We start from the raw sequence: 12,921 nt of genomic DNA, 5'->3' as shown, positions 1-12,921 counted from the left end.
TCTGTGTGCTTGTGCTCATTTTTGAATAAATGAAACATTTCTGTGTTGAATGAAAGGGGTGGGTTGTCAAATTTACAGAAGTAATGCACTTCTACATTGTGAATTCTATATTAAGTTTATGCTGGAAGGGACCTTTGGAGGTACAGTCCTTTGCTAAAAAGTAGGGGCAGCTTTGAAATTTAAGCATGTTGTAAGTGCCCTGTTCCTTTTGTCAGTAGTACTGTCATCGCGAATCACTTGAGCGGCGACAATAGAAGTTGCTGTCCGATAGCAGGCCTGGTGAGCAGAAGCAAATGTCATTTTCCATTGGTTTCTGGACCGCTAGGTCAAGCGGTTGCCTGAGAGTAAAACGCTCAGGCCTAAGTAACAGGAAAACTGAGCAGTGCAGCAATAAACTCAAAAAAGTTTGCACCCTGTACAAAATCACTTCTATTTTCAGAAGTCCAGATCAGTGAAAACAGGATCATTTCACCTGGCTCTTTAGGTGGCAACTGCAGCAGAATTTCTCATTTCTCTTGTGTCAGTTAGCTGTTTTAAATCCTGTTTACTTCCCGTTAGTTCAGCCAGACAGCAGGCGGAGCCCAGGCCTAGCGCAGTCAGGCTGCAGAAGCGAACGCCGCCGTCCCTGGCCGTGTGGCAGGACAGAGCAGCGTGCCACCGCACCGGTGGCCACCCGCACCAAGGAAAGGGGGTTCGGGGGGTGCGGAGAAGCAGCGCCGAACCAGCCCGTGACCACCACCGTGACATCACCGCCCCACCTCCCGCGGGTTCCCGTAGCAAACGCGCAGCGGCCGCCCGCCCCGTGCCGGCTGTTACGGCCCGCAGCGCCGGCTGCCACCAGCCGCCCCCCGCGGAGGCGCGGCCAAAGCGGGGCCGTGGGGCGGGGGCCGCCGGGCGCCGGTCCGAGCGCAGCCCACACGTGACGCCCCCGCCCCTGCGCAGCGGGACACCTCACCCACACACCACACCACTGTCCCTCGCCGCCCCCCCCCCCCCCCCCCCCCGCCACTGTCCCTCGCCGACACCCCCCCCCAAATCCACTGTCCCTCCCCGCCCCCCACCACTTCTCCCCCTCCATCACCACCGCCCCCCCCACACCCCCGCCCCCCCCACACCCCCGCAGCAGCACGGGCAGGCGGCTCCTTCCTTAGAAAAGCTTTACTGACCGCAGGGGGCACCGCCACAGAGTACAAAACCCCAGACCTAACAATAATAGTAATAATAATGATGATAATAAAAAAAGCACGAGCACAGGCCCCCCGCCCCCGCCCCGGCTCAGGCCGCCAGCTGGTCCGGCGCCTCCCGCCGGCGGTGGTCCAGGTGCGCCTCGATGATCTCGGCGAAGAGGTCCCTCCGCAGCAGCCTGTACGCCAGCGGCAGCAGCTGCCCCACCGTCTTGTGGAAGTACTGCGGGCGAGAGCGAGGGATAGCCGGGCGGTGCTGGGGGGCTGCCTCGCCTCCGGGCTTGGCCGCATCCCAGCCCCTTCCCTCAGCCGCCCCCGCGCTACACCGGTGACAGCCGCGGCACGGCCGGGCTGGGTTATCCCAACCGCTGGGGGAGGGATGGAAGCCTATTTTTAGCGCTGCAAGTGACGGTAACTCGTTAAGGCACCCAGGCCGCGTTTAGGTACTTACAGTGCCAAGAGCACAATTAGGACCTGTGATGGTTACTGTACGTGACAGTCCATTACACCTCCTCGACAAAGGGGAAGAGGTTTAAATCCCTTTCCAGGTCTTGGGCTACAGATAAAGTGCCAGCGTGTCTTCTGGCTCCGTGAGCAAGGGGACAGCCGGGCTCTAGTCACACATGCAAAGCAGCTCTCAGTGTCTACGGGCAGGCAAAAATGCTGGCACCAAACTGTGGTGTCAGTTATGTGCGAAGCAACTGTTTTTCCTTTCTGTTTACTAAACTAGACGATGTAGTAAGGTTTCTATTTTTAGAAAAGCGCTGCAAAATTATGGCTGTTTCAGACTGCTGCGTAAGATAGGTATCAGGACCAATCACAGTATTGTAAAGATAATTTGTCATTGCAGGAGCATGTCAGTGGTTAATCTTACATGCTGAGCGAAGTGTGAAAGATGGAGGTTTGCCTCCACCTACTCAACCAACTGGAAGTAACCGTTTCCTTCACTGCCCTTCTAGACCTCAGAAGGAATTAAGCAGCTGAAGCAGCACGGTCACTGAAGGAGGAGTCCTAAATCAGCAGGATATCAGACAAAAACACAACGCATCCTCAGATGCTGTAGGGAACTTACGGGAACAGGGTAGAGAATCTAAGAAACACATTGCTAATGTAACAGCATATGGAAAGAGCCATGAATTTTCCTTCATTTCAGCAGCTAAATATTTTAACTAGTGTTTAGCACAATTCTTCTGGGCCTACATTTGGTATTGCAAGATGTTTATCTTTCTACATGATGCTTTGCAGCACCCCTTATCTGACACTAGTTTTAGTAAAAGTAGCTATTCTGCGTGGGTGTTTCTATAACCATCTGTTCATAATATCGCACTGGTGTTGGAAGCTTTTTTGTATGTTACTTCCTAGCCATGGATTCATTACAAACATGACCCTTTTCATCAATGGGGCAGTGGCTAATGCAGAACAAAAAGTGCTGACTAGAATCTTTATGTGTGATTAAGCACCAGTAAGTCTATCAGCTTATATTTATGAGATTCCTTGTTAATACAGAACCAGAGACACCTGGTGGGAGGTCTTTTACGCAGCCATGCCAGCAGTGTAGCTAGGCAACTGACCTGCGTTCACATTTTTCCAGCTGGGGTTACTGCAAAGGTCAGTCCCTTTCTTTATCCAGTTGAGTGTGAGTGCTTGTGCCTATACAAGTAGTTGGGGATGGGGGCTGCAGCTATGCAGTATATCTGGATTAGACATTTTGCATTTTTAGGAGTCTAATGTTAACTCCTTGTCTTACGCACATCAAACCACAACAGGTAAATGCTGTTTAAATGCTTCTGGATTGCAGGATTGTGCTTTCACATAAGCAGTTTTAAATTCAACGTGGAATGAGGTCACAAGTGTGACTTTTTAACAGCCTTCATAATTCATGTAGACTTTTGTGATTCCTAGGGATAATTACGCAATAGAGTTGGGAATAGAGATCTACAACACAGAACAACTCCCTGTCTGTGCCTAAAATAATGCTCAGTTTTGTGAAGTATGATTGTTGTAGTACTCACATGTGATCCATAGCAGAACAGGTCCATTCCCAGCTCGTACCCCATTCCATAGTCACATTCATCATTAGCAAACTGGACGAAGGTCAGCATTTCCTGAATGGGTGCAAAGGCCTTCAGTCTCTCATCATCAGTAGGAGCATCAACAATGGCCTTACAGATTTTTTTCAGATTAGCTGCAAAAAACAAAAGCAAAAATATTTAGATGTTTGGATAAAAAAATTGAATATTGCACAGAAGTAGTTCGTGGCAAAAACATACCTGTGTGTCATGCTAAGAGGAAGACCAAGTGGGCACACCCTGAGCTGCTTGTGAAAAAGCTTCCCCCTTCCCTTTGCTGCTCATTCTTGCCCCATGCCCCTCCATCTCAGTTCCCCACATATGGACAAGCATTTGTGTGGTGAATTTGCCTCAAGGAACTGACTCTGGTTAGAACAATGCCGGGAGAAGAGGAGGGATAAGAAATAAACCCACAAAGCCCTGAATGTAGATTTTTTTTTTTTATCTACTTCCTGCATGGCTGCACCGATAAAAAAAAAGAGAAGGTTATCTAAACTACTACTTCAGGAATTATTATTTCAAATTTACAATGTTTCACTGATTCTCATCTGGTTCATTTAAAGAAAACACTTTCACATCAAGTGTGATGGTTGAAGACTTCTGCCTTTTATTCCCACGGCTCATATTCTTCCGAGTGGGAAAGATGAATGCAGTTTGGTTTTTGCAGAGTAGCTGTGCGACTGAAGGCTGTTGTTTACTTAAATAAAGCAGAAGAATATAGTAAACAAGACATTTACCATTTGTTTCGGGAAGTTCTCTGTATCCAACATCATTTTTGTCTACAGGAACAACTAGGCCTGCTCCATGAAATGCTTTGGTCACCACCTAAACAAAGAGACAGGAAATTGAATATTGCACCGTAAGTCAATACAGTGACATAAAATCACTTGCCTCGCTAAACGACATTACACCTGACTGCTGGTGACTAAAGCCAATATACTGTCCAGACTCCAGGACATCAACTCACTTTCAAACTATATAGCAGTTACTTTCAAGTATTAAATTTTAAAATAACTGCAACCTACTCCAGTCAAGTTCTGAACTCTAGGAATCCTTGTACTCACTTGTGTAGCGCTGTACTACATTTGTTTAGTCACCTCCCACCGTAATTATTTCTGATAGCTATGCAAGAAAACTCTGTTACTAAACCACGTCATCCTTAACAGTCCTATTCCCAGTAGATCTGATCCAACTGTTTACATGAATCTTTACTTTGAAGCAGTTTTCTCCATGCTACCCATTCATTTTCATTTTTAGATTATTTCCCTTATTGTTTTTTTCCTTTAACTGAATGCCAAGCTATGGTTTACAGGAGTAAAGTGTTTTGATTTAATCCTATTATTTGGAACACAGTTGTATTTATCTTCTCTCTCCTGAAGTTTTATAAAGCAAACTGATTAGCTCTGGGAACTCCTAAATGAAGCATCCTTACCAAATAGAAGGAGGAAAAAAAACCCCAAAACAACCAAAAGCAAAACAGGCAAGTAAATGGGAAAAAAAAAGGTTTAACAGAACTTAGTCCTCTCCAGTGGATCAGGAAAGTCATACTTTCTTATCTCTCTGTTTCATCTTCATGGTTTTTTGTTCCAGAGAATAACCCAGTTCTTTTGCTGTTCTTGATAGTTTTTCATCTATGTCTTTCAAAATAGCAATTTTCTTTTTATCGGTCATTTCCTTCAGTCTTTTTGACAAAAATAATCTGCAAACAGTAGAAACACATCTTAAAAGAGCTTAACAGAAAACAAACAAATGAATAGCCTTCTAATCACTAAACCTCCAAATCTTATAATGAAGATTAGCAGTCATGGGTTTATTTATACACATAGACTTGGGAATGCAAGCCTCTTAACAACAAGAAAGAAAAAAGTTTGGCACAGATAGTACTTTGGCATTTCCTATCCATATTTGCATTACAATACAGTTTATGCAACCAGAAAGTGCTGAAGATTTTCCTGGCCTCAGTAGCTGTTCATCTTTCTAATTTGAGAACTCAGTTTGCTGCTTCAGTGCCATATACACTGTTTGCCACCCAAGTCACACACATAAATACATATTTATGAGTTTCATCACGGTGCTTTCAAAACAAATGTCTTCGTTTAACTCTGCACTACACAAGGGTTCTTTTGCAGAAACTATTCAGTATGCTTTCACTTACCGACACACATCCATCCTTAGAGAGCTTTCCATTTTTAACTGACAGGTGATGAAATTGTTGTTTACAATCATGATGCAGGATGACATAAAGCTTCATGAATCATACTGAATTACACATCCATATAAATGTTATCCTGCCCCAGGTCAGAAATGGTACTTCTTGTAGATATTCATTATATACAGAAGTAATGTATTTTTATGTAGGCAAGAACAAGAGCTTGATGCTATTCATCTAGTATGAGATTCAGATTTCCTTCACCACTGTTTCAGGTGCCCTTTCTTTACTTATCCTTTACTTAAGAAGTATTTCAACACATCCAGCAGGTATTTTTTTTCCCTATAGAGCCCATCCCTGCCAATATATTTAAAGAACGAGATAATTAATACCATCTATTTTACTTGTAAAGGTAAAACACTGCCAAGAAGCCTACTAAGGCTTTTGACAGTACCTCAAAACTTGCTAGCAGGAGCAGAAAATAAGTGAGGGTTTCTTGAGAAAGGAAGATGCATAGTAAGTTAGCTGCATTATTCCATACCACAGTTTCTCCTCTACTCTTACTATTTATAAATAAAAGTAAACATGAACCTTACTTGACTGCGGCAAAGACATTATCACCAACTTGTGAAATCACACAGCCCTTCTTGGCTTCATTTGCACCAACCCACACTGGCAGCTCATCAGGCACATCCCTATTCATGAAAAAGTACACATAGATAGTCAAGCTGTGTCCATTTCTCCTATTTAAAAAAAAAAATAATTTGCCTCCACATCATACTGCCATGTCCTTCAGAAACCTACCAAGCAAAGCCCTTAGATCAAAAGCTCTAAAAATCTTACAGCATGGCTTTGAAAGGAGCTTGTATATCAATACACGCAGAGAGAATACACTTTCCCTTTATTTCATAAGGCTTGACTTTTTCCTCAAATTATCATGGCAAAAAGTTAAAAATCAGTAAGTGAAGATGCTCTGGAGGGCTGGGGGAAGTAGTTTAACAAATATTTAAATCTAGTCTTCATTTCCAATATATATGATAATTTTTAATAAAAAACATCAACCCATGTGTTAATGTCGCAGCACTCTCCAAACTAGCCAGCTGCAACAAGGTCTTTTAGCATCACATAACAACACAGTCTTCAGGCCAGTCCCTCTGCTGCCTTTTCCTTGTCTCTCCTCACCCAAGGCGCACACACGCGTGCACTCACTCTCTCTCTTCTCTCTGCTTCTTCCTCCTCTCTTTTCCTCAGCTGCCCTCTCTTCAGTGGCTGCCACTTATATCGGCCAACCCGCTGCCCCTGAAGCCAGCCCACAGTTGTGTATTATCAATGCTAATTAACCCAGCTTCATTCCTCTACATGTTAATACCTTATCACAGAAGAGAAAGATTCTTATTTGGTGATAGCGCACAATTCTGAAATACTGGGGAGGGGGGGGAAGAAAAAAAAAAAAAAAGAGCTGCACATAGTTACAGTCTAGCAAGAGTACGTATTAAATAAAATACCTGAAATATCCCATGTGATACTGTGTTTTGCTATCCCCAACAAGTATAGTCTGAAATTCTGGGGGATCATAGAAGAATCTCCAATGAATATTGAAGTTCAGATCTGTTGATTTTGCTTTTTTGTGTTTTCCAGCAAGAATATCATATGGTCCAACCAGCCTAAGTCCAACACTTGACATAAGTGCATCTGAAAAGCAATGCATGAACTGGTTTACCTTCTGGTGGGTGCATGTCTAAACCAGAAGTTCCCGTGTCACTCAAGGATCAAAAGTTTCCACAAATCCAAGCAGTCAAACACAGTTTACCTGACAAGGAAAGCTGACCCATTCTTTATATTCAGACAGCTTTCACTCATTCAAGAGTTAGGTTATTACACTTCTCATAAGTAGTAGTGGTCAACAGTCCAATGTCCAGATGGAGATCGGTGACAAGTGATATCTCTCAGGGGTCTGTACTGGGACCAATACTGTTTAATATCTTCATCAATGACATACACAGTGGGATCAACTGCACCCTCGGCAAGTTTGCAGAACGCACCAAGCTGAGTGGTGTGGTTGACGTGCCTGAGGGACAGGATGCCATCCAGAGAGACCTGGACAAGCTTGAGAAGTGGGCCCATGTGAGCCTCGTGAGGTTCAACAAAGCCAAGGGCAAGGTCCTGCACCTGGGTTGGGGCAACCCCTGATATCCATGCAGGCTGGGGGGATAAAGAAAATGAGAGCAGCCCTGCTGAGAAGGACCTGGGGGTACTGGTGGATGAAAAGCTGGACATCAGCCAGTAACATACACTCACAGCCCAGAACGCCAACCGTATCCTGGGCAACTGTATCAAATGAAGCACGGGCAGCTGCAGTTGAGGAAATTCTGCCCCTCTACTCTGCTCTGGTGAGATCCCACCTGGAGTTACTGCATCCAGCCATGCAGTCCTCAGTATAGGAAAGACATGGACCTGTTGGAGTGGGTCCAGAGAAGGGCCACAAAAGAGATCAGAGGGCTGGACACCTCTCCTACAAGGAAAGGCTGGAAGGGTTGCGTTTTCAGTTCAAAGAAGGGAAGGCTCTGGGGAGACCTTATAGCAGCCTTTCAATACTTAAAGGGTGTATATGTGTGTATAAAAAAAGACGTGGACAGACTTTTTAGTAGGGCCTGTAGTGATGGGACCAGAGGTACTGGGTTTGAACTAAAAGAGAGGGTAGATTCAGACTAGATACAAGGAAGAAATTTTTCACAATGAGGGTAGGGAAACACTGGAACAGGTTGCCCAGAGAGGTGGTAGATGCCCCAACCCTGGAAACAGTCAAGTTCAGGTTGGACGGGGCTCTGAGCAGCCTGGTCTAGTGGAAGGTGTCCCTGCCCATGGCAGGGGGGTTGGACTAGACTGACCTTTAAAGGTTCCTTCCAGCCCAAACCATTCTAGGATTCTAAAAGGAACCGTTACATGTAGAGCACCCAGGGATGCCACATTCTGTTACGTAATACATTTGGGGAAGTTGAAACCTGGATAGATACAAGGAAACTAGAGTTCCATACTAAACGTATGTACTTGCAAGAAAGGCAGAGTTAGACAATATTTAGTTTCTTTGTATTACACAATTTAAGTAATTATATTTTAGGAAGCTTGAAGTGTACCGACATCTTTGTGATTATCTCCAGCATTCTTGTTTACACTCATGTAAACATCTGCATCTTAACTTGAAAACTGAAGCAGCACTAGAATGCACCTGACACCTCAAGTCTGCCTGCTCTCAGGTTGTTTCTGTGAGTTAGAAAAGGCAAAAAATATCTAAAAACCCACCACTTGGTTTCTCAGGATCTAGTTCCTCACAAAACTTCCAAAACTGATAGAAATCTTCAGGCAGCCTAAGTCGATAGCATGTTTCTGCTTCTTGACGAAGACTATCGGGGATATCTGCCTGATCTGACCTTCTCTTCTTGACGTCTCCATTTTTTTCACACTGCAGATAAAAAAAACAATAACCCAAAGTTCATTTAGTTGCTTTTTGTCTGTTCTACTGAAGGATTTTACAAAGCTTCTGTATTAATTGAGGAACAATGATTAAGACCATTAATTCATGGTTGTTACTTAAGCCAGCATATATATTAGAAGATCTACTTTGGACAGAATCCCTTAGAAGTGCATTATCTGAGACATGTGCTAAATACGTATGAAATGGCAAATTGCTACTATAATATTAATGGGTCAATATAATCAACCGAAGCACTTTTATTATTTTGTCAAAGGACTAAGATTAAACCTTGGGATTGCTATGTTTTAAATTATTTTAAAATTACCATTCCCAATGACACAGCAGCTTGCACCCCAGAAACTTGTGTTTTACAAACAGTTGGAACTAGGGATACTATTTTGTCATGTTTGTTTCAATGACGTAACAAAGATCCTCCAAGTCTGTGCTCTCTGAACTACTCTGCTGTTCAAGATATGAAGTGGGGCAGTTCACAGCATAGCATTTTAAAAGTAGCTTGAAATTTGTTTTAAAAAACAACGTAACACAAACCACAACAGGCTACGAAACCTCCATTCAAGCGCTCACACCGCTATAGCGGTAACCTCAACTACCTCACTCCCACACAACACTTCAAAAAGTGGTAGGAATCATGACCCCCGTTTTAAAGAAAAATTGATAATTTCAAAAACCAAGGTTTGTTTCCTTTCGCTAGGCCAGTACAACGAGGCAGACTGTCACCCCCGAGGCGGGCCGCCACCAGGCACCGCGCCGTACCGCCAGCCCCGGCCGCGGCCGCCCCTGCTGCCCACCGCACACCCGGAACGCGGGGGTCCCCCGCGAGAAGCCCCGGTGGAGGCGAGCGGCCCCCGTGCCGGAGACGTGTCCGCGGCCTTCCCGCAAAGCTACGGAGCGAACCAGAACGAGGGCAGCGGCAGGCAGACGCCTGGCGCTACCCGGCACTCGCGCCCTCAGGCCTACGGCCCCACACCGCCGCGGCCCCGGCAGCTCGCCCCCGCCCCGGGGGCCCCGCCGGCCGGCTCAGCTACCCCGACACCCACACCCCCACCCCACCCCCCGGCCCCGCTAACGGCCACCTGCTCGCCGACCGGGCCTGCCGCCCCGCGCGGCCTCCGCTTCCCGCCACCTGTCATGCTCCCGCCGGCCGCATCGCCCCCGCCCTCCCCGGGCCCGCTCTGCGCCTCTGCGCCTGCGCGGGCGGCGGCGCGACCCGGCCGGCCACGCCCACGCCCACCGCCCCGCCTCGCGCAGCGGCCGCGGCCGGTCGTTACCGTGCCCGCCCGCGGAGGGGCGGCATCCGCGGAGGGGCTGGGGGCCAGCCGGCCGTAAGGCAGCGGTGTGGCGGGTGCCTGCCGGAGGAGGGAGCAGCCTCGCAGGGGGGCGGCGCGGCTGCGGCTGCCAGCCCGCGCCCGCTGAGGGGACGGCGCCCCAGCCCGCGGCAGCGGCGGGGCGCAGGGACTTCCCGTCCTACCTAGGCGCCCTGCCGCAAGGTGAATGCGCGCTTCTAGCAAGGGTGACACGCAGTTGCACATCAGCGCAGCGCCCGAGCGAGCCTGCTCCGGACCTGGCTGAGGGGAGGCCCAGCGGTACCGCGCGGGCTGCGTTAGCCCCGAGCTGGAACCGGCATGGCGGCGCCCGAGGGGGCAGCGGGGCGGGAGGAGAGCGAACGCAGTTAACCCTTGGTGGCCAGCACGCCTTCGGCCGGAGCTGGGTGCCAGACAAGGAGGCGGCAGGCTTGCAGCCATGTTTCCTCAGGGGTAGGCACTTCGGGACTGTTTATACGATTTCGAGGCCGATTTTTTTTTTTTTTTTAACCGTAATTACACATACGTGCAAATTCCTGTAATACAAGTTAGGGTAGTATATTGGGATGAAGGAAGAAAAAAAAAATTACCTGAGTCTGATGTAACCTCCCTTCAGAACTAAAGGCATAAGAGAAGGAGGAAGTGATACTACTTTTCAGTACACAGAAAAAGGAGAAAAAAAAAACCCGGCTAATCCCCTGTGCCTCTGTTTCAGCATTTGACAGCTGCTAGCAATACGAAAGTGTCATCACATAATTTCTCTTTCCAATTAAAGAATCAAGGCAGCAGTGTGTAACATACAGCAAGTGCACATTACTCAGTTTAGAAAAGCACATAATCATATTATGCAACATCCACTCATTTAAGTATATCACTGAAATTCTTTGCATAGAAAAAGGCCTGGAAAACCAATAGCACAGAAGGAGGTGGTGGGAAGCTGGTTATATATAAACCTTTGCTTTTTTTTTTTTTTTTGTTTCAGTAAGTCAGATTGCAGTAGGTTTATTTAAACAAGCATAATGTAGTTTTAGTTACAGGAATTCTTTCTGGTATGAAGTGTGTGTTCAGCAAAGATGTATATATGGCATAAATCCAGTGGGGTATTTTATCCTGCAGTCCATTAAAGTTGTAAATATTTGCTTGGTATAGATTATTAGTTTAGGACTAGGAATCAGCTGCAGTGCCTTTCAACCACCTATGACATAGACAGTTATGCAATGAACACAAAAGCTTGATAGTTTTAGTTATGCATTGTTAGATGCAGTGTCACAATAAACTTGATCCTTACTAAGAATGTTACTTCCTTTATGTAAAAACAGCTAGGTACTTCATGGAAGCCATTGGCTGAGGATATGTAGATGTAGGACAACCAGTGACAAAGTCCTTTCGGAATCGCAGAATGGTCACGGTTGGAAGGGACCTCTGGAGATCATCTAGTCTAAACCCCTGATAAAGCACATTCACCTAGAGCAGGTTACACAGGATCACACCCAGGCAGGCTTTGAATGTCTGCAGAGAAGGAGACTCCACAACCTCTCCGGGCAGCCTCCCTCAGCTGGAAAAATTGTTGTTTAAGTCAACATGTTAAATTGTTTACTTCCTGAAATCCTGCACACATAGGGAATGAATATTAAACTTCAAATAAAAACCTTGTTTAAGGCAGGATTACATTTCATCACCTGAGGTTAAGCAGAAACGAGGTACAAAAACCTCACTATAAAAAACCACAAACCTAATTTTCTTCCTGAAAAGCATGAAGAGTACTGCCCTGAGGTTTCTTTGGGAAATGCTTTCTAATATTAGCGTCACTCCATAATTTCTAGTATACCAGACCTTAAATGTAGTGGAGGCTAGACAAAATGGTAGTCGAAGGAATGACATTTTCCTTAGTAGCTTGGTGGAAAGTGTTCTAGGTGACTTGAGAATAAAGGCGTATCTCCTCCACCCCCGTCACAATCATCCATTACATGCCCTAGCTTAGCTTACCGAAATTCTAACCTCATGGAGCAAATTGAGTCAGTGACACCAAAGACGCCAGTATTTCCCATTTCAGTATTAATGCTAACAAATGCGAAGTTCTATCAGCCATTACTATTTCAGGATAAGCTTTTTTCCTCTATTGCAAGGTGAGGTTAATTAAGGAATTCCTTAATTAACCTCACCTGCAAACCTTTAGGTTTACAGATGCTTGTCATGTTCTCTTATTCTCCTCTCAGTGTTTGCTGAAAGAAACATTTTGCATAACCATTTTTAGTTCCACAATTACATTTTTACTAGGGTGAATGCAAAACTGACATGGGAAGGCTAGTCCAAGCATGCCTCATGACTAAGCCTAGAGTCTCAGGTGTGTATTCCTACCACCTTGGTCTTCTGCTGTAAAACAAACAAATGAACTCACCATGAAAACTTCTACCTTTATTTTCGGTCAAGAAGAAAACAGAACCTTTTTATGGGTGGAACACTTTGAAAACCTAAGATTGACTTTTGCCTGTTACAGTATTTTGCATTATAACGTTGAGAGAGAAGTAATGGCAGTGTGAAATGAACTTGCAGTGGCCCCATTTTAGGTATGCTAATATCTCACAAAGCAAAGTGGTGCTGCAAAAAATACAAGTTAAATAGAAAAAAATAATCCTGTGTTGGCTTATCATTAATATTAGGGCTATGTCTCAAAGGCCTAACTTGGAGGGCCTTTACCACTTCACTGAAGATACAGCTCAAGAGC

The 12,921-nt window shown here is 45.7% G+C and overlaps 1 protein-coding gene and 1 long non-coding RNA gene across 6 annotated transcripts in view; one reads left to right on the top strand and one right to left on the bottom strand.

Annotated features, from left to right (window-relative positions):
• Nucleotides 1–1,142: 1,142 nt before the first annotated feature.
• Nucleotides 1,143–10,652, bottom strand: HPF1 (histone PARylation factor 1). Of its 2 annotated transcripts, none has more exons than XM_080372828.1 (8): nt 10,164–10,652; nt 8,703–8,862; nt 6,908–7,094; nt 5,999–6,097; nt 4,802–4,952; nt 3,991–4,078; nt 3,197–3,369; nt 1,143–1,407 (listed from the first exon to the last, which is right to left on the bottom strand). In XM_080372828.1, exons 1-8 carry the CDS (start codon nt 10,635–10,637, stop codon nt 1,276–1,278), a joined length of 1,464 nt encoding a protein of 487 aa, XP_080228954.1. In that variant the 5' UTR covers nt 10,638–10,652; the 3' UTR covers nt 1,143–1,275. The 2 variants fall into 2 exon arrangements, with proteins under 2 accessions (XP_080228954.1, XP_080228955.1); XM_080372829.1 differs by lacking the exon at nt 10,164–10,652 and adding an exon at nt 9,969–10,116.
• Nucleotides 10,515–12,921, top strand: part of LOC308057122 — a 27,186-nt gene continuing 24,779 nt past the window's right edge. For all 4 annotated transcript variants that reach the window (XR_013925144.1, XR_013925145.1, XR_013925146.1 and 1 more), the window contains exon 1: nt 10,515–10,649. This is a non-coding gene — a long non-coding RNA (uncharacterized lncRNA). The remainder of the gene's footprint in view (nt 10,650–12,921) is intronic.

Source organism: Falco punctatus (genome assembly GCF_963210335.1).
Source record: "Falco punctatus genome assembly, chromosome: 1".
NCBI classification, from domain to species: Eukaryota; Metazoa; Chordata; class Aves; order Falconiformes; family Falconidae; genus Falco; species Falco punctatus.
Note: the sequence above shows the minus strand (reverse complement) of the source record. Positions and strands in the feature narration are given on the sequence as shown.

Coding starts and splice junctions, on each gene's coding strand:
- HPF1 (XM_080372828.1), bottom strand. CDS start 10,637: ATGGCTGCAAGCCTGCCGCCTCCTTGTCTGGCACCCAGCTCCGGCCGA. Junction 8,863..10,163: donor CCCCTCCGCGGGCGGGCACG/GTAACGACCGGC, acceptor TTTTATCTGCAG/TGTGAAAAAAATGGAGACGT. Junction 4,079..4,801: donor TGAAACAGAGAGATAAGAAA/GTATGACTTTCC, acceptor CTCTTTGTTTAG/GTGGTGACCAAAGCATTTCA.